This window comes from Carcharodon carcharias, chromosome 1 (assembly GCF_017639515.1).
Source record: "Carcharodon carcharias isolate sCarCar2 chromosome 1, sCarCar2.pri, whole genome shotgun sequence".
NCBI classification, from domain to species: Eukaryota; Metazoa; Chordata; class Chondrichthyes; order Lamniformes; family Lamnidae; genus Carcharodon; species Carcharodon carcharias.
Window position 1 is genome coordinate 169666726 of NC_054467.1, and position 22364 is coordinate 169689089.

The following is a 22364-nucleotide window of genomic DNA, read 5'->3' on the forward strand; positions in this document are numbered from 1 at the left end:
TAGTGTCCTAGGGCCAATCATTTTCAGTTACTTCATCAATGACCTTTCCCCACATCATAAGGTCAGAAGTGGGGAGGTTGGTTGATTATTATGCTATGTTCAGCACCAGATAGTGAAGCAGTCTGTGTCCATACGCAGCAAGACCTAGACAACATTCAGGTTTGGGCTGATAAGTGGCAAGTAACATTTGTGCCACACGAGTGCAGAGCAATGAGCATCTCCAACAAGAGAGAATCTAGCCATCTCCCCTTGACATTCAGTGGCATTACCATTGCTGAATCCCCCACTGTCAATATCCTGGGGGTTACCATTGACCAGAAACTGGATCAGCTAAATAAATACCGTGGCTACAAGAGCCAGTCAGTTGGGAATTCTTGGAGAATAACTCGTCTTCTGACTCCCCGAAGCCTGTCCATCTTCTATAAAGCACAATTCAGGAATATGATGAAATACCTTTCCACCTGCCTGGTTGAGTGCAGCTCCAACAATATTCAAGAAGCTCAACATCATCCAAGACAAAGCAGCCCACTTGATTGTCACTCCATCCACCACCTTAAACATTCACTTCCTCCACCTGTGACTCAGTGACAGCTTTGTACTAGCTACAAGATGCATTGTAGCAACTCACCAAGACTTCTTCGACAGTACCTTCCAACCCACGACCTCTACCACCAAGAAGGACAAGGGCAGCAGATGCGTGGGAACACCACCACCTGCATAAGCCGCACACCATCCTGACTTGGAACTATAACGCTGTTCCTCTCCTGTCACTGGGTCAACATCTTGGAACTTCCTAACTGAACTTTGGGTGTACCTATACCACACGAACAGCAGTAGTTCAAGAAGGTGGCTCACCATCTCCTTCGCAAGGGCAGTTAGGGGTAGGCAATAAATGCTGGCCTAGCTGGCAACGCCCACATCCTGTGGACGAATAAATAAACGTACACAAGGATGAAGAGTGAACAAAGAATGAATCTTTGGAAGACTGCCAAAGTGACAGTGGAGGGATGAAAACAGAAGATATTGGTAGAGATGCATTGCATATACTTGGAAAGATAAGAGTAGAATTCATTAACTGCAATCACATCAAGCTGGACAGTGGGGGAGAAGGATTGAAAGGATTGTGGTCAACCATCTCAAAAGCTGCAGAGAGTTGGGAGAGATAATGTGATGCAGTTACAAAGATTACAATTTGCGAATTTGTTTAGGGCTGTTTCAGTAGTGTGTAAGGTTGGAAAGCAGATTAGAAGAATACAAGTGGAGTTGTGATGATATGGGCAAATATCTGACCAATTAGATGGTGTGAGCAGGGTTTTTTCCAGCTTCCTGTTCAATTTTTTTGCTACAGAGGTACTCAGTGAAATGCAGCACCATGGCCTGCCACTGCATCTTCACCAACCAGAGTTTCAACTTGGCTCTTGGGGGCCTTTTGTATAAGAAAGAAGGTCCTGATCTTGGAGGCCTGATTCATAACTGCAGGCCTGCAGCTGCACTCAAGTGTGCACCGATTTTACAGGCTTGTGCTGGGGTGTCCCAGATTGAGTTAAAGTCCCGAAATGGGAAATATTAGCACACCTGACCCGGACAGGTTCAGCATGCACCAAGTGCCTAACTTATGTCACAGACTGGAAGGAAATGAGAATTGGCTCCTATAATTGTCCATGTAGTGCACATTTCATGCAAGCATCTACTTGTTTCCTGCCACACTTCATTTAACATGCTTCAGTTGTCCAATTTTAGCATATCTCCTGATTCATTGATCAATGATAGAGAAAGTGACATAATGTATAAACGGGTATACCAATTGTAATGTGACTTGCATTCCAATATTTGATTTTATAATAAAACTACAATGAGTCTGCATTGACTGCACATTTTTATTTATAAGTAAATTCCTCTAAAATATTAGCCAATAAGAATAATGCCAAGTGACTACAAGTAGAGTCCTTTGCCTAGTTGACCTAGAATGGCTTGATATAAATGCTGAATAGAACATGTACAATGAATAATTTAATATTAAATTTGACCTAAACAATTAAACATTATTAAGATAACTAACTAAATATCTTAATAAAATCTACTCAATATTTGAAACTTCATCTAGGTTTCGTATTTTAAAGGTTTCCTCAAGTGGCAGGATTAGAGTTTGGATTTGATCCAAGTGCAGAACCGGGGCACAGGATTGTTATAGACTCGGTGAAGGTACAGGGACAGTACTTGGACAGAAATAGAACATACTTACTTGCAATCAAGGAATATCTAGCAAAAGTAAGTTGTGATGTTGTACCTTTAATATTTTAAGAAAGCCAGATTATCTTGTGTATAACAGAAGAAATACATTAATCATGTGTCTTAAGATTTAATATGTGCCTCACTCTGATCATTTCTGATATCAGTGTCCAAATACTTGGTGTTCAGATTAGATCTCCTGTCTGCTTCTTGTTTTGAGCAGAAGCATTACCTATAGAATAACTAATTTTTAGCCATTAATTTTCTTTTTCTTATCCGTTGCTACATTATAGGACATTTATAGTAACAGGCCAAAATCCCTCATGGGTGTTGCTGGTCTCCTGCTAGTATTTTGGCAGAACTCACTGGAAAATGCTGCAGACCTTGGTCTACAAGGTGTGTAATCAAAAGTTGATATGTTGAGGTAGCAGAGGACACCTGACCTTCAATTCTGCTTTCATGGCTCTAATCTCTTCAATCCTGAACTTTGCCACTAATTCTGCCAGTAGGCACATTAGGTACTTAGATCATAAGTGAGATCATAATATTGTTTCAGCATTTTAAGAAAATTAGCAAAGGTTGCAATTAAATCAAATTTACGCCCTGATTTTCAAGGTCCCATGAAACTGATTGAGTTTCCCAAGTCCTTTGACCTTTCCAAATTTCCATTTGGAGCTTTTAAGTATTTTGCATGCCTATGCACCAGAATGTGTGGGCCTCCAAGCTTCAAACAAGTGAGATCATAATGATATTGTGCAGGATTTTCTAATCCTTGGCAAAGCTCTGCTCATAGTGCAAGCCTTGCCCTTATGCCCATAAATAATGGCTGCACTGGGGTTTTTTGAAGCTTGTGGCAAACATGCCAGAGTGCGATGAGTGGTTCTCCTAACCATCAATGCCTCTCCAGCATCCTCGGGATTTAAAGTCAAATGTAAAAGAACACTCAAACACTTATAGCTGTAAATACGCTCAAAGCTTACAGGCAGAGCAGTCTGCTTCACTGTTGTTGCTACCACTAGACCCTGTATCCATCCAGCCCATCAGCAGTACTTTTTGACTGCAGTATGGATTATCTATAGGATGCAATGGAGCAAAGCACCATTTTACTCCTATAGACCCTCCCAGCCCATGACCTGTACCACCAAGAAGGAAAGATTAGCAGGATTATGGCACACCATATTCCAAGTATCCCTTCATTATTTCTGGGTCAAAATCAATCTGGTAATTTGCTATGCCACACCATTGTGGGAGTTCTATCATCACAAGAATTTTAGTGATTCACGGAAGGCCCAAAACCATGTACTTAGGGTATTAAATAGGAATTTGGACCAATCAATAATGTTGGATCTACACTCATTCTTTCCAACCAGTCCAATTTTGCTATTGTATTTAAGGAATCATGGAAATTTCTAGCACAGCAGGAAACCATTCAACCTTTTGTACCAGTCTTGGCTCTTTACTAGAGCAATCTAAAAGTAATCCCACTGCCTTGATCTCTCACATACCTTTGTATCTTTCTCTCCTTCAAATATTTATCCAGAAAAACATCACTTGCTCCCAAAAATCCACCGTAAAAAGCAATCCTATCTTCAGGCATAATCATACCCTGCCGCTATCAATGGAATTCATGGCAGGCAGGGGTAGGAGATATGGCAGGATGCAAAAAAAAATCGGTTTACTGAGGTCGGGATCTTCCTCTCCCGACGTTCGTGGCAGGTTTACGTTCCTGCATGCTCAACAAAACTCAACAGACCTAAATCGTGCGTCCCTGTCAAATGTTCTGCCCTGCCAGCAGGAACTCGTGTCATTCCATTATCCGATTGTACATACATAGCATGCACCCAACAAGGGAGAATTTTAGAGCACTTAGCTTGTAGTCAAAACTGGCTGCACTATTGGAGCTGACCTCAGATTAAAAGATTAAAAGATTATTGGAGCTGACCTCAGGTATGGCGTGTGTGAAGACATGGAGTGGGTGAGGTCCGGAGGAGGCAAAAAGAAGGGGTCCAAAGGAGACCAGGAGGAGTGATCAGGAGGGTATGAAGTTTTGGTTGGGGGGTGGGGGGCGGTGGTGGTGTTCCAGGGGGCTCCTGCGGAGATGGAGTTTTCCAGAGGGGGAGGGGGGTCCAGAGGAGATGAAGGGTTTGGGTGGAGTGAGATGTGGGGGAGGTGGGGAGTGTAGAAGGAAGCCATGATGGGGAAGGGGAAAGAAGGAAGGCATGAAGGGGAAGGTGGGGAGTGAACAGTGTTGGGTGGCAGGGTGTTGGGACCCAGAGTGTTTCGGAGGGAGGGGTTGGTTGAGTCAATGTTGGAATCGTGGTGGGGAGAACTAAGGGTGCTGATGAGAGGAGGGGACAGTGACTGCCAAAGGGGTAAGTGGAACGCAGTAGGATAGTAGGGTCAGGATTTGAGTCTAGCAGCTATAGTTTTCATCTGGAGGGTCTGAGGGGAACAAGGATGGCAGCACGGATTACTGTAGTGGGGAGGATCAGGGTATGCTTAGGAACAGTGACTGAGGTGGGCTCAGCAGGGAGGGAAGGCATGCCCAAGTTGATCATGATAGGATCCAGGTTGATGGGGGGAGGCTCAAGCATTAGTGAGAGGAGAGAGAGAAGGTAATTTGGGGGATGGTGGTGTTGGGGGAAGTTGGTGGGTGACAGGAGTGGGGGTAAAAGGTGGAGACAGGCTGATACATGACACATCATCCTGAAACTGAGGCAGCTGCAGGCCAAGGCAAAGCAAAACATCAAGGTCGGGGGAAGGCCTGCTTAAGTGGGTGGAGCTGCAGTTCAGCGAAACTGGACAACCAAAAGAAATCCTAATAATCAATTGGAGACAGTATGAGAGCGTTTTTGCTTTGCAAATCCTCACTGGCAGCAGATCAGGTCCATTTTTCCACCCACTGAATGAAACCATTGATATCATTCAGTAGACAATAGCTATCCTCTTCGCTATTAACTACACGGCCAATTTCCCAATCATACCTCCCACATTTAAGTTGAAATCATTAATACATATGACAAACAGCAAGAGCTCCAACGCTGAGCCCTGTGGAACGCCACTGGAAACTGCTTTCCACCCGCAAAAACATCCATCGACCATTACCCTTTGTTCCCTATCACTGAGTCAACTTTGGATCCAACATCGCCATGATCCCCTGTATCTCATGAGCCACATGGACCAGTCTGCCAAGTGGGACCTTATCAAATGCCTTACTAAAACCCATGTAGACAACATCCACTACACTACCCTCATCAATCCTCCTTGTCACTCAAAAATTTCTATTAAATTAGTAAGATATGATATTCCCCTAACAAAATCATGCTGACTTTCTCTGATCAATCTGTGCTTTTCTAAATGACAGTTTATCCTGTCTTTCAGAATTGACACCAATAATTTGCCCACCACTGAAGTCAGACTGACCAACCTATAATTTTCTGGCCTACCCCTCTCACTCTTTTCAGATATTGGTACAATGTTCACAGACCTCCAAACCCCTGGTACCTCACCTGTATCTAGTGAAGATTGGAAAATGATCCTCAGAGCTTCTGCTTTTTCCTCCTTGGCTTCCTTTAACAACTTAGGATACAACCCATCCGACCCTGATGATATATCCATCTTCAAGGATGCCAGACCTCCCAGTACTTTCTCTCCCATTATGCCAATTGTATCTAATATTTCACACTCTTCCTCTTTAATTAGAATGTCTGCATCATCCCTCTCTTTAGTTAAGACAGAGGCAAAGTACTCATTAAGAACCCTGCCCACATCTTCAACATCAGTGCACAAGTTACCGTGTACATCTCTGATAGGCCCTACCGTTCCCTTAGTTATTCGCTTGCTCTCAATGAACTGGTAAAACATCTTTGAGTTTTCTTTGATTTTACCTGCCAATATTCTTGCACATACTCACTTTGCTTTCCTAATTTCCTTTTTTACATCACCTCTGTACTTTCTATACTCCTCTAGGCTTTCTATAGTATTAAGCTTTTTGTGACTGTCATAAGCTCTCTTTTTCTGTTTTATTTTACCTTAAATGCTTCTGGAAAACCAGGGAGCTCTTGATTCAGCAGTACCACCCTTTCTCATTGTGGGGACATGTCTCATTGTGGGAGGATTCATCCCAGATTTGCACTAAGTGCAGTACTGGGCATGTAAAACACTTTACCTGCAGACCGTGATGGTGGGTTTTCACGCCATATCCCAAACCCACCCGCATTACTTATGCATTCCCGGGAAACATGCTGTTTCCATAACGGGAGGGTTCTCATTTGCCCACCACGCCATCACCTCACCACTTCATCACACCGGCATCATATTTAAAGTCCAGCCACGCTCGGTGCTCCCAGCCCAGAACTGCAGCAAAGACGACATGGCCCCGAAAGGCAAAAAGACTGCAGCCCTTGAGCGTCTTTTGGATGCTGTGGAGGCCTGCTGTAATGCACTCAACCCCCATTCTGGCCACAGGAGGGGCAGCTACATTACCACTTCGGTTTGTTAGGCAATGGCAGTGGTGATCAATGCCAGTGCTGCACAGAAGTGGTTAGCCATCCAATGCAGCTAGAGAATGAATGATCTCATCCGTGCAGCCAGCGTACGGCAACCATTTCATCACTCTAAGCTCTCAAACTCAAGCCCATCACACATTCACTGGTATCTCACTCATTGCCAGCTCAAGGGACATCACCACCCATTATCTCACACATAGCCTCATGTCCATCTGGAAACTGCCTCCTCAGCCCTCACCATCTTGAGGCCACTTGCATGGATCAACATGTGCCCCCAGACACACCCTGGGTTACCGTCCTTCCCCAGTACCGTCCTCATCCTGCAGCCTCTTCTCTTGCCCGAGGCCACTTCACCCCCTTCACCAAGCAAGCCCTAGCCCTGTAGCTGTTGAAAAGCTACCCACATATGGCTGATCTGGTAGATAGAGACCTGCTGTGAGCCTCCCTAAAAATGATGTGGTGCTGTCTGTGAAGCCTGGCACTGATGACTGAATGCTGACCACAGCAAGGTATGCAAACAAATCTTTAAGTCGCAAGTGAAGTGCAGCCCGCCCAGTGCACGTCACTTATGTGCTGTTGTGAAACACATCAGCGTGCTTTCCAGCTGGCATGGGTGGACAATCCAGCAAGGAGGGATGAATCCGGCGGGCTGGACTTATGATGATATGCTAATATTCTACTGTTCTACAATGAGGTTTGGGGGACGCGACTCGCCATCAGCGGGCTGAGTGGATGATCGCAAACTGTTTTCATGCCGTCGTGAAACCGATCGTGCCATACTGTCCACTCAGGCCACCGAACACGCCTGACACTGGTGGGCACAGAAAATCCCAGCCTGTTCCAGTAGTATCTCGCTTTTGAATACCTGCACTGATTTGACACTGTTTTCCCTTCTAGTAGCTGTTTCCTCCCATTTATTGAATATTCCCTTGCTTTGTTTGCCCTCCCCAAGTGCATTACCTCACACTTCTCTGGATTGAATTCCATTTGCCACTTTTCGCCTACTGAACCAAACCATTGATATCATTTTGGAGACAACAGCTATCCTCTTTGCTATCAACTACGTGGCCAATTTCCCAGTCATACCTCCCACATTTAAGTACAAATCATTAATACATATGACAAACAGCAAGGACCCCAGCACAGCCCTATGGAATGCTTTCCACTCACAAAATCATCCATCGATCCATTACCCTTGTTTACTTATAGTTTACTTCTAGTTTACCTCTCAGTTTTGTAAAATTTGTCTCCCCCTGCCCCTGCCCCCCGCAACCCTCCATCCCGCCACCAATTTAAAACTTTTACTCCTGTTCTATCTTTGTCCTTTTCCATATGGTGCTAAATCTAACTATTATGGTCAGTATCTCCAAAATAGTTCCCCTGCTGCTTCTTCCACTTGCCCAGCTACATTTCCAAAGACTAAATCTAGAATTGTGCCCACTCTCATTGGGCTTGCTAGATGCTGGCTGAAAACGTTCTCTTGAATGCAGTTCAAGCATTTTGTGCCCTCTGTACCCTTCACATTTTCATTTCACAGTTGATATTAGGGTAACTGAAGTCTCCAACTATTACTGCCCTTTTACTTTTGCACTCGGAAATTTGCCTACATATTTGCTCTTCTAACTCCTATCCACTATTTGGGGAGTTTGTTGTACACTCCTAGCAATGTGGCTGCCCTTTTTTTAATTACTGGGCTCAACGCATATGGCTTCATTTAGTGCTTCATTTAGTGTATCACCCCTTTTCTCAGCTGTAATTGTTTCTTTAACCAATAATGCTACGCCCCCCACCTTTTTTATCCCCCTCTCTATCCTGCCTGAAAACTCTACATCTGGGGATGTTGAGCTGCCATTTTTGCTCCTCTGTAAGCCAGGTTTCGATTATAACGATGATATCATTCTGCAGTGTATCTATCTGTGGCCTCAGCTTATTGGCTTTACTTGCTATACTCCTTGCATTTACATATACAATTTTTAACACTGCCAAATTCCTGTGCTGTACACCTTTTAACCTGTGCTTCTGTTTCAGAGTCACTCTCTAATTCTCCTTCTCTTGTTTCCTGCTCTGAATTTGCTCTCAGGTTCCCAGCCCCCTGCCGATCTAGGTTTAAACAGCCCCCCTGCCCCCCCACTCCAACCTCAACCCAACAATACCAGCAAATCTCCCTGCGAGGATATTCATCCCAGTCCTGTTCAGGTGTAGCTTGCCCAGCTTGTACAGGTCCCACCTCTCCTAGGACCAGTCCCAATGCCTCAGAAATCTGATGTCTTCCCTCCTACATCAGCATTCCAGCCACATGTTCAATTGTTTTATTCTCCTATTTCTGTAATTCCTTGCATATGGGACTGGGAGCAATTCTGAGATTACTGCTTTAGAGGTCCTGCTTTTTAATCTCCTTCCTGAAATCTGTTTTCAGGACCTCATCCCCTTTCCTACTTAAGTCATTGGTACCACCGTGGACCACGACCTCTGGCTGATCACAGTTCCCCCAAAAGAATGTCCTGCAGCTGTTCCATAACATCCTTGATCTTGGCACCAGGGAGGCAACGTGCCATCCTGGAGTCATGTCTACGGCCACAGAAAATCAGTCTGTTCACCTAACTAACAAATCACCTATCACCACTGCTCTCCCCCTCTTCTTCCTCTCCCCCATACAGCAGAGCCGCTGTGGTGCCACAAACCTGGCTCTGACTGCACTCCGAGGAACCAATGCCCTCACCAGTATCCAAAACAGAAAACCGATTGGCAAGTGCAGAGACTCCTGCACTACCTATGTCGTTCTCTTAGACGGCCTGGCAATCACCCTTTTCTCTTCTGCCTCCAGGCTCCTAAGCTGCAGGTGTGACCACCTCTCTGTGCTATCCTCGTAGTTCTCCACCTCACAGATGCTCCACTGTGACTCCAGCTGCCGCTCAAGCTCTGAAATGCAGAGCTTAAGTTTCTGCAGCTGGTGGATATCTTCCTGCACATGTGGTCATCTAGGACACCAGTAGTGCCATAATTTTCCACATATTACTAGACACATATTCCACATGACCAAACTGTCCTGCCATTGCTTCAATTTACTTCCCTTATGTTAACTTTATTTTACTTTGGTTTACTTATACTACTTTATTTTACCTGACCTTGACTTAACTTTACTTCCCTCTTGCTTATGTTTCTTACTGAAATCTAAGCAGCTCCTTTTAAGAAGGATGTTTTTTTTAATTTTCAGCTACTTGATGACTCTCTCTAACAGCTGTTTCTCACCAACCAATGAACTTGTGTTCCTCTTGTAATGTCGCTCTTGGATGTTTTCAAAGTTTAGCCCTCTTGTGCAGCTTTTCAACTCCTGGTCGTCTGCAGGTTAAGATAAAGGGAAAAAGATAATCATTGTCATCATCATCATCATCCCTCCTGAATGCCCTTCGCACCAAACCAGCAGCAATGCCACTCTGTAACAGGGCTCTCAACCTCTCTGATGTATACATCTGGGATTCAGATGAGTCTCCTATCTGGCCAGCAGCAGATTAGGCCAGTTCCTTAATTTGCCAATCTTACCTGCTCTTGAGCAGAGGGCCTGATTTGCTTGATTAGCCCTGCCCAAGCCTCTAAGAAACTTAAAACTTAAAAAACAGTAAATTTAATTAAAATGCTGAATTGCAAGCAAGCAGTACTAGATTTTGTAAAAGATTAACCCTTAAAACCTAAAATGTCACTCCCCTCTCACCAAACTCATAGTAATTCCACTCCAACAGTGCACTCCAGCATAATTGAGGCTCATAGGGATCGCCAGACTGGAGCCATGGCTTGAAAGATCCTGGAGATGATTGGATCACTTCATTTCCTCTAGAAAAGGGGGCAAATTAACAACTTTCAGTGATCTTTCATGAAGACTGCTTACCTGTGGAGCATCTAAGCTACACTCTCTCTTCATGCCCAAGACACTCCCTACTGATGTAACTGCATGTCAGAATTATTGAAATAAAACCCTCTGCTGAGCTGGATATTCAGGTGGTAGAAGTGTGAGATGCTAGTGGGATTCAGGTACTGCTCCACAACAATTGCAATTGTGGCTGACCAGGGTTAAAGAATTTTGGCACTGCAATTTTATGTTTGTGAGCAATGCTATGCAAATTAGAATAATTTTAAAAAATTATGATTTTAATGCTAGTGAATTTTTAATGACATTGTTCAGGAAATGTTGGATGATGTTCTATTTAATAACAAATGTATGAAATCATACAATGCAAAGTATTATTCCGCTTGTATGGTCAGCTATTCGTCTCTTTATGATCATAAAGATGTAATTGTAAACAAGACATCCTAAGGTCAATTAGATGTTAATTACTGTGCATGAGACAAGTTTGTCATTTGCTAGGTGCTTATGGGTGGCTGTGTGGAGTGAGGACATTTCACAGGGAGCAGAATATTAGAGGGCAAAGTAAGAATCCTCACCCCCAGCTGGCTTCAACTTGAGGCGCAAGCTATTTAACCAAAGGGCTTCATTTACATCTCACCAGCCAGCTTTGTGCCTGAAATAGGTGTAAAGAAACAGCTGGCTAACTAGTGGCAGGTGAAATTTGGCCGGCCCAGAGGCCCCATAACTTTAGATTTTTTAGGCTTCTGCTTCTTTTCCAGCATATTTTATGGAGCAGGGAGGCTGGTCAATCAGTGGACAAATAGCACTAGGTCTGGTTTAGGGTCCTGCTTGAGTCAGATAGGCACCTCAATTGCCTAATAAAGAGCGTAATGGATTGGGAATGGAGTGGAAATGTGGTGACACGATTTCAAAAGTGATTTTTTTTTTTATTATTGATGTAGCCACACCATTTGCTCTGGACACTGGGGTGGGTCAAATTCACCCTGAATTTCTATCTCCAGGTTAGAAACAAAGGAAATAGGATCAGAAGTAGGCCATTTGGCCCCTCGAGGTTGCTCCACCATTCAACATGGCTGATCTTCTACCTCAATGCCATTTTCCCATACCATGTCATGTTCCTTGATATCTTTACCATCAAGAAATATATCAGTCTCTGTGTTGAACATTCTCAATGACTGAACTTCCACAGCTCTCAGGAATAGAGAATTCCAAAGATTTATCACAGTATCTTTACAGTGCAGAAGGAGGCCATTTGGCCCATCGAGTCTGCACTGGCTCTCTGTAAGAGCATTCCATCTAGTCCCACTCTCCTGCCTTATCTCTGTAACCTTGCATATTCTTTCTTTTCAGGTAGCAATCCAATTCCCTTTTGAATACCTCAATCAAATCTGCCTCCACTGCCCGTTCAGGAAATATGTTCTAGATTCCAACCACTCTCTGGATGAAAATATTTTCCTCACATCATATTTACTCTTTCTGCCAATTATTTTGAATCTGTGCCCTCTAGTTTCTTGATATTGTCTTGAGTAGGAACAGTTTCTCACTATTTACCCTGTCCATACCCCTCTGGATCTTGTGTACCTCTATCAAGTCTCCTCTCAGCCTTCTTTTCTCTAAGGAAAAAAAGTCCCAAGCTCTACAATCTATCTGTATAGCTACAGTCCTTTATCCCTGGAATTATTTTTGTGAATCTCCTCTGTACTCTCTCCGATGCCTTCACATCCTTTCTCAAGTATGGTGCCCAGAACTGGATGCAGTACTTCAGTTGAGGCCTAACTTGTCTTATACAAGCTCAACATGTACTCTTGTACTCAATGCCCCAGTTAATAAAGCCTGCCATCTTCAATGACCTATGTATGTATACACTAAGGCCCCTCTGTTCCTGAACCTCCTTTAGAAGCTCTCCCTTTATCTTATACTGTCTCACCATATTTTTCCTGCCAAAATGAATCACCTCACGCTTCTCTGCATTGAACTTCATCTATCACTTGTCTGCCCAATCTATCAACATGTCTATGTCCTTTTGAAATTCAAGATTATCTTCATCACAGTTGACAACATTTCCAATCATTGCATTATCTGCAAATTTTGAAATCATGCCCCGCACACCACAGTCTAGGTCATTAAATATATATCAGGATAAGCAAGGGTCCCAACACTGATCCACTGGGTACTCCACTACAAACCTTCCTCCAGTCTGCAACACAACCATTTATCACTATTCCCTGTTTCCTGGCACTCAGCCAATTTCTTATCCAAGTTCCCACTTTCCCTTTTATTCCATGACCCAGAATTTTGCTCACAAGTCTGTTGTATGGCTCTGTATCAAATGCCTTTTGAAAAGCAATATGCACCACATCAACAGCATTTCCCTTATCAATCTTCTCTGTTACCTCCTCGAAAGACTCCAGCAAGTTTGTTAAGCATGATTTTCCCTCAATGAATCCATGCTGGCTTTCCTTAATTATTCTGCACGAAGTGACTATTGATTTTATCCCATACTATAGTTTCCAAAAGTTTCCCTACATCTGAGGTCAAACTTACTGGCCTGGAATTGCCAGCATTATCCTTGAACCCATTTCAAACAAGGATGTAAGATGCACAATTATTCAGTCCCTGGCACTTCCCCTATGTATAAGGAAGACTAGAAGATCATCACTAGTGCCTCTGCAATTTCCACTCTCACTTCCCTCATACCCGTGAATGCATCTTATCTGGTCCAGGTACCTTATCTATTTTAAGTAATGATAGCCTTTTCAACACCTCTTTCCTCTCAATTGTAAGTTCTTCTAGTATACCAGTTACCTCCTTTCTCACCTCGGTCTGATTAGCATCTTCTTTGTTCGTAAAGACATGCAAAGTACTTAAATAAAAACAAAAAAACTGCGGATGCTGGAAATCCAAAACAAAAACAGAATTACCTGGAAAAACTCAGCAGGTCTGGCAGCATCGGCGGAGAAGAAAAGAGTTGACGTTTCGAGTCCTCATGACCCTTCGACAGAACTTGAGTTCGCTCTTTCCTGGACTCGAACTCAAGTTCTGTCGAAGGGTCATGAGGACTCGAAACGTCAACTCTTTTCTTCTCCCCCGATGCTGCCATGCAAAGTACTTGTTCATCACCACTGCTATTTCTCAAGCCTTCACATGCAAGGCCTCTTTTTTGTCCCTAATCGGCTCCTCTTTTTTTTAACCACCTTGTATTATTTATATGCTGATAGAAGACCTCGGGATTCCTTTTTATGTTCACTGCCAGCCTCCTTTCTTGCTCTATGCTTGCTTTTCTTATCAGTTGCTTCACTTCTCCTCTGGTCCTTCTACATTCAGCCTGATTCTCCATTGTATTTTCTACCTGACATCTGTCGTTGGCACTCTTCTTCCTTTTCATCTTTACCTCCATCTCTCTTGTCATCCAGGGCACTCTGGATTTATTTGTCCTATCTTTCCCCTTCAAGGGAATGTACCTTGACATTGCCTGCGATACTTTTTCTTTGAAGGTGGCCCATTGTTCAGCCACCGTCTTTTCCGCCAACATTTGATTCCAAGTCACTTGACTCAGATGTATTCTCATCCCATTGAAGTTGGCTTTCCCCCAATTAACTATCCCCAGTTTGGATTGTTCCCTGTTCTTTTCCATAATTAACCTAAACCTTATGGTACAATGGTCACTGTCCGCTAGAGGCTCTCCCACTGATATTTGATTCATTTGGGCCAACTCATTCCCCAGAATCAGGTCCAAAAGTGCAAGTCCTCTTGTTGGACTGGAAACATATTGCTGCAGAAAATTATCTTGAACACATTCCAAGAATTCTTGCCTCTCTTGTCCCTTTGTATTAGTACTATCCCAGTCCATATTTGGATAAATTAAGTCCCCATTATTATTACTCTATAATTCTTGCACTTCCCTGTAATTTCTTCGCAAATTTGTTTCTCCCCATTGCTGGCCTATATACTACACCAATCAATGTTATTTCACCTTTTTCATTCCTTACCTCTAGCCAGCAACATCCCCTCTCTCCAGTACTGTAATGTCATCTTTAATAATATTGCCACTCCCCTCCGCCCTCACCCTTTGCTTCCTTTCCTGTCTCTCCTAAACACCTGGTACCCAGGAATATTTAACGCCCAGTCCTGCCCTTCTTTGAGCCAGGTCTCTGTTCTGGCAATAATGTCATGATCCCATCTGTCAACCTGTGCCTGAAGTTCACCAATCTTATTAACCGCACTCCGTGCATTCACATACATGCACATTAGCCCTGATTTAGGCTTTTTTACTTACCCCCTTATTCTGACTCCATTTAATGACTTACTATTGCCTACTCTAATTCTATCAAACTCTCCAAACATAGGGCAGAATTTTCCCGTTGTCATGCGGGGGCGGGCCTCACACGTCCGTGCATAAAATGACGTGCGGTGATGCAGGGCGAGTGTCCCGACGCCATCACACACCATCACGATATTTCGCTGGGCAGGCAGGCTATGATATCCGATGCATGCCCGCCATTTATTAACAGGCCACTTAAGGCCCTTGAGTGTTCAATCGACGCTGATTTTTCGACACCCGTACAATCTTTGGGCAAGTGCAACGGGCAGGCGGGTAAGACCCATTTGTATTGACCTCATCCACAGGTGGGATAAGAGGGCTCACAGGGGTCGTGAATGTGCACAGTCAAGTATTTATTTTTGAAAGTTTTTCAAACTTGGCTTGTGATCTGCAGTACTTCAAAATGCATGCCAGATGCTTTTTCTGGACTCTTAACCTTCAGGTCAGCACTCTGCAGTGAGGAATCTTTTCTGGGCCTGCAGGTTTCAGGAAGCCTTCCCATAGCTTCGGAATGGGAGCTGAACTGTCCACTGGAGGCATCTCCTCTGAGGAGGAAGGGAGGGCTAGAAGGGGGAGGAGGCCAGGAGTGCACACTCAGCCTCCAGGGGACCCACCTTTGGGAGGACAGGTGCAGGCACAAGGGGTCCAGGGCTAACAGGAAGTCCAAGGCGGAACAGGCCACTGTAAATGCCACTATCCTGCTGCCAGGGTATACAGGTGGCAAAGCAGCTACGTCAATATGTCTGAGGTGCAGTGCCAAAGGACGCTCCATCTCTCAAGGGAGACAGTCAACTATATCTGTCAGGTGATTGGGCCTGAGATCTCCCCTAACTGTGTGGGTGGACACCCCATGCAAGTGGCTCTAAAGGTCATAGCTGCCCTTAACTCCTATGCCTTTGGCTCCTTCCAGGGCTCGATGAGTGTTCTTCGCAGTGTCTTCCAATCAGCTGTCCACACTTATGTCAAGCAGGTTGCAGATGCTCTGTTCAGGCGTGCATTGATCTTTATCCACTTCCATTGGGACCAGGCAAGCCAGACAGAGGGAGCCAAAGGCTTCACAGCCATTGCTGGCTTCCCCCGTGTCCAGGGTGCAATAGGCTGTACACATGTGGCCATCAAGGCGCCAGCAGGTGAGCCCGGTGCCTTCATCAACAGGAAGGGCTTCCACTCCATGAACATGCAGATAGTGTGTGATCATAGGATGCAAATTCTGCAAGTCTGTGCAAGGTACCCAGGCAGCTCCCACAACGCCTACATTCTCAGACGCTTCCAGGTGCCAGGGCTCTTCAGTGCTCCAGCCCAGATGGATAGATGGCTGCTGGGTGACAAAGGCTCTCCCATCAGAAGGCGGCTCATGATATCTCTTTGCCATCCAAGAACAGAAGCTGAGCAGTGGTACAATTGGAGCCATGCCTCCACAAGGGCTGTGGTGGAGAGAACCATCGATCTTCTCAAGATGTGCTTCCGATGCCTGGACCGCTCAGGGGACGCACTCCAGTACCCCCCTGAGTGTGTCTCAGTGATAATGGTTGCATGCTGCGCTCTCCACGATCTTGCGCTGAAAAGGGGGGATGCAGTGGACGATGAAGATGTCAACGCAGTGTCTGCGGCTGCATACGATGAGTCTAGCAGTGAGTCCGAGGATGAGCATGCACAGGGAAATGATGAAGGGGTAGGCGCTAACCCAGGCATACTCCAGGGAGGCAGAGACACCTGGGAGGCTTTAATCCAACGAACCTTCAGCTAGCACACCACAGATGGTCCATCAGACAAGCCTGAGCTGTTAGCTCAATACTCATCACCTAAGTGCAAAATCTGCCAAGTTGGCAACAGCAACTTAGGGCCTTGTTAATAAAGCTGAATGTCCAACAAAGCACTCATTACACTTTTGGAAACCATATACATGCAGAAGAAAGGAGGCACCCTCAGCCATGGTGACATATCTGAATTTAATGTGTCAAGCAAAGCAACTTATTACAAAAAAAGGTAACAGTGTTACAAATCAAATAAAATCAAAAGGGCCTCATCTCGGGTCAACCCAAAAGCACCAGTGAAAAACCTGTGTTGTGCGTAAGGTGCCTTATGTTTATGTTTCCGGGTGCTATGTCTTGGTGTTGCCTCATCACTCGGAGTGGCATCTGAGACAGCCTGCTGACTCTTCTGTCCTGTTGGCCTCGTTGACCTTGGCGGTTGTCCTCTGGCCCAGGGAACCTGTGCTGGCCCCGTCTGGGAGGGATCCGACAGGTGCACAGCTGGCATCTCCCCAGTCATCACAGCCTCACCGAATGATGCAGTCACTGGGAGAGGGGGGAAGGAGCTGATGCCCTCATCTGGAGCGCCCTGAGAGGAGCTCGCAGAGACGACAGGCAGCTGCTGCGCCAATGTGAGGTCACTTCGGACTTTCCTGCTCACCGTGGATGGATGGGCACCAAGCTAGGAAACTTGATGCCCACACCATCTTCCAGACTGGCACTGACCATCTGAGGTCAATGCCAGTGTGAGGGCTTGCTGGTCAGAGCGCATCCCCAGGAACCCCTGATGGGTCTCCTGGAGTAGGCTGTCCACGAGAGTCACCACTCTGCATGGAGAGTGTATGGCGCTCGGACATGTGGCTCATTGCTTCGGCAAGCCTCCGCTTGGACTCCTCCACCATGGAGACCAAGCCAAGCATAGTTTTATGTATCTCCCCCAGATGCTCCCGCACACCCGGCTGCATTTCCTGCACCTGTTGCGTCGCGGACGATTCCGGAGGTACACTGTCAGACAACAACAGAACATGTGCCTGATCCTCTGCAGTCCTCCAACTGCTGGCGCCATGAGCACTCTCTGTCTTTGCCAGCTCCTCCAGCGACTGTGAAGTGCCCTCAGCGCTGTGCCCCAGGACACTAGCCATTGTTCGAATTCCCACTGAGGTGATAGTATTTGTGCTGGTGTCTGCCTCACAGAAATGGTGTGACGCTGGTGAGACTTCAGACCCCCTCAGGTGTGAGACAGAGCCTCTGCTGCTCCTCCTTCCAGCCCTGCTCCGACGCTACTGAAAGGAAGAACAAGGACAGTGGATCACTTAGTGTGAAGACAATGACAAAGTCCATCCCTGTTCCCCCGATCATTATGCGCTCATCCTTCCATAACCAATGGTCAAGCCATGTTGCAAAATTAAATCGTTTAACATTCACTATGGCTGTTGGGAGGACAATGCTGACCTCACTGTTGGGCATAAATACCTGGCCATGGCATCCCAGCCTCACCGACACTAGTGGACCTGGGTGCATGGCGCCTCTCCAGATCCAGGGCCTCCTTAGAATGGCAGTCTGCACCTGGCCATTACCAGTCCTCACACAGTCTTCCGCATTATGAGCCACCTTCTCCTGAAAATGAGAGAAGAGCATTGATTAGTGCAAATTGCACATGGACTCTGTTCATGCACGGCCAACCCCAACCAGAGTGGGACATATCAGGGCTCCAGTGCCTCCTCACCCAGCTGCTGCTGAGCACTCACACAAAGGTGCTAGGCCTGCTCCCCACCCCCCCACCACTCCCTGCCCCCCCTTGGCCACATGTTGCCTGCATCACATTAGGCACCACATGGTATACCCTTCCAAAGCAAGGAGGTGCAAGCATGTGGAGCGCAGAGCGCAGCAGATGGTTCATTGCCACACCACCTTGAAGCTCCCCTCCCACCATCTCATCACCCTGACTAGGACATGTCCCAGAGTTCTAACACAGCGCCTAGGTGCAGCTCCTCCACGTTGCCCCCACAACAGTCATGTGGGACTCAGTGTAACACACGCTGCGGGGGAAAAACACATCTCCTCATCATCCTCTCAGGCTGACCTCAGCATGGGCCGTGTCTGCTTGCCCACCCAGCAAAGGACTAATGCTGTCAATGATTCAATGCAGTCACGACACTCAGACTTTTGGGAGGTGGGGAGAGTGATGGGGAGTAAGCTGGCCTGCTGGGATAAATGCCCAATGCCAACATGGTACTCACCCTGCCAGAGCGCAACAAGTTGTTGAAGCGCTTGCGACACTGGATCCAGGTGCGCTGCACCATGTTGCGGGAGCTCACCACCTCCGCCACCTCCTCCCAGGCATGTTTCGTCATGTGGGGGGGCCTCCTCCTCTCATCCTGGGGGACCGGCACCTCCCATCATGCTGCCACCTCCTCAAGGAGGGCAGCAAGGCAGTCATCGGAAAAACAAGGGGCACACTGGCCCCCCGCCCTATCCTCCAGCCTGGCCTGTCCTGCTGCTCTACCCTCTGGATTGGCCTACTCACCAGAAGCCCTCTGCTGTGGCCTTGCACTTGCCATTGTGAGCAACCTAGAAAAGGCTGCCAGGCCTTCATTTAAACAGGCTGCCAGGTCACCATTGGACCCGGCGGTCTGTGCACACCCGCCGCCATCCGCCCACTCCTGCTGTGCTCGGGGGTCGAGAAACACAGGCCCAAAGCAGCAAACGGCAGCACAGAAGCAGGGAGAATTCCACATCTCAGCAAAAGCATGGAATCCACACTATCACCCCCAGAACCATTTCAGAGTGCAGAAGGCTCGCAACAGATCCAGAACTGAAACAACTGGAGTAAAAGGTTCACAAGGTACAGAACTGCTTCAGGATTACACAAAAAAGATCAAAAAGGCCAGGTCAGTACACTTTATGTAGTAGGATCTATCACTCATACATGATAGCAAGACTGATGAGACTTCAACTTCTTATCAAGAAATCCTGCAAGCTATTGATTCTTATTTCAGCATCCGTTGGAATTTAGTAATAGAGGGCTAAATTTAATAAAGTAAAGACCAGGCAAAAGCATGAATTCATTCATCGTTGATCTCTATAGTCTGGTATGGAACTGCAATCATAGAATCTTAAAAGTAAGAGCTGATTCACGACAGGATCATAGTCGAAGCCTTAGGTGAAGTATGATCAGATCTCTTGCAGACGAGAGGATTTAACAATAGTAAAAGCAGTGCAGATTGTGAGGCAAACAAAACTCAGGAAACAGAATAGGGCATTTGTTTGCAAGGAAGGAGAAGTCCCGTGGAGAAGATTGAGTGAGACCAAAATAGACCAAAAACTAAGCCTAGCAAAATGGAGGAAAGCGCACCAACCATCATTTTGAAATGTCTACGGTGTAGTGGGAACAAACCCCACAAGTGGGAAGAATGTCCAGCATTGGAGAGGGGGGTGTGGGGAAGAGGTGGGCGGCAGAGTGCACAACTAGGAAAAATATGCCACTTCAAAACTGTCATTCGAAAACGCTGACAATCTGTCAAAAGATGGAGAAAAATTTAAAACAGGGTCACATACAAGAAGTGGAAGAACCACAAGCAAAACAACTAACCTTCCTGGGGGAGGTAAATGATACTGAAAGCAAGTATTGGAATATTAAACTTGAAGTGGATGGACACCCCACAGAGTTTAAACTAGACACAGGAGCAGGGGCTTCTGTTTTATCAAATGGCTCAAACAGCTTACATTGCAACAGTCATCTATCAAATTACAAGGTTCTGGTGGGACAACTTTAAAAGTGAAAGGCCAACTCATGGCAAAGCTGAAATATGAAGCCCAATAAATCTTTGAACCTCTGTATGTCTTTAAAAATTAAGAGTGTACTCTGTTAAGTATGGAGGCATGCCTAAAACTGAAATTGATCGATAAAGTGGATGGAGTTGCTGATGAGAACTACTGCAGTACCTTTCGAAATTAATTTTCATAAATGATTACAGGATTAGGGAAGTTAAAGACATTTCACCCTCTGAGATGACTCTTTGCCCCTTTACATCAAGGAAAGACCCTCAGCCACTCTGTATAAGAATCTGCGCGGATTTAACTCAACTAAACAAATCATTGGAACCTGACGGCTTCAGTGGATGAGAGCCTTGACAAATTACCCAGGAATGCATTATTGACAAAATTTTATGTGAACAGTGGATCTTGGCAGTTGCCTCTGGAAAAATAATCCAGATTGCTGACCACATTTATAATGCAGGGCAGAATTTTTTGCTCGGCATGTGGGTGCATGCCCAACCTGCTCAAGTGTGAAATAGCATGTGATGGCGTCAGGCAAGCGTCCTGATGTCATCGCGCACTCGCACAATATTTCAGTTGGCGGGTGTGTGCGAGAGTCGGAAGCATGCCTGCCGATGATTAAGAGGCCTATTAAGGCCATTATAATTACAATTAACAGATTTTTCGTTGCCTGTCCAACATTACGTTGGCGGGTGGACGAATCTGCCAGGCAGCCTTTGCATTTTTCAGGAAACCTCATCCACGGGCGGGATGAGGTTCCTGTTATTAAATAATTAAATAATTTTTTTTAAAAAATAATAAATTTTAAAAAACGAATAAAAATGAATGGACAGAATTTTCATCTTGTATATGTTCAGGTGACTGATTCTGACACGTGGGCATTTTTTCTGTATTTTAAAATCTGTTTTTATTGTATTTAAATTCTTCAGCTCTCTGAGGCAGCTCTCTGTGAAGGTAAATGAGCTTGTGGCGCAAATTGAAATTGGCAGGTATGATGTGGTGGGCATCACGGAGACATGGCTGCAAGGGGATCAGGACTGGGAGCTAAACATCCAAGGATATACATCCTATCGAAAAGATAGGCAAGTTGGCAGGGGGGGGGGGGGTGGGGTTGCTTTATTAGTAAGAAATGAAATTAAATCGATAGCAAGAAATGACGTAGGGTCAGATGATGTAGAATCTGTGTGGGTAGAGTTGAGGAACTGCAAAGGTAAAAACACCATAATGGGAGTTATGTACAGGCCTCCGAGCAGTGGTCAGGATGTGGGGCACAAGATACACCAGGAGATAGAAAAGACATGTAAGAAAGGCAAGGTTACAATGATCATGGGGGATTTCAATCAGGTTGGTAGTGGATCCCAAGAAAAGGAATTCGTCTACAAGATGGCTTTTTGTAGCAGCTTGTGGTGGAGCCCACTAGGGAACAGGCAATTCTAGATTTAGTGATGTGTAATGAGGCAGATTTGATAAGGGAGCTTAAGGTGAAAGAACCCTTAGGAGAAAGTGACCATAATATGATAGAATTTACCCTGCAATTTGAGAGGAAAAAGCTGGAATTAGATGTAATGGAATTACAGTTGAATAAAGGCAACTACAGAGGCATGAGGATGAGCTGGCCAGAATTGACTGGGAGATGAGCCTAGCAGGAAAGACAGTGGAACAGCAATGGCAGGAGTTTCTGGGAGTAATTTGGGAGACACAGCAAAAATTCATCCCTAGGAAGCATATTAAAGGGAGAACGAGGCAACCATGGCTGACAAGGGAAGTTATGGACAGCATAAAAGCTAAAGAGAAAGCATACAATGCGGCGAAGAGCAGTGGGAAACCAGGGGATTGGAAAGCCTACAAAGACCAACAGAGGACAACTAAAAAAGAAATAAGGAGGGAGAAGATTAAATATGAGGGTAAACTAA

At 45.5% G+C, this 22364-nt stretch overlaps 1 protein-coding gene across 1 annotated transcript in view; it reads left to right on the forward strand.

Moving 5' to 3' along the window:
* LOC121275654 (trifunctional nucleotide phosphoesterase protein YfkN-like) overlaps window positions 1-22364 on the forward strand; it is an 84083-nt gene that overhangs the window by 52549 nt on the left and 9170 nt on the right. The window contains exon 6 of the mRNA XM_041183169.1: window positions 2121-2268. Within this exon, the coding sequence (XP_041039103.1) occupies window positions 2121-2268 (148 nt within the window). The remainder of the gene's footprint in view (window positions 1-2120; window positions 2269-22364) is intronic.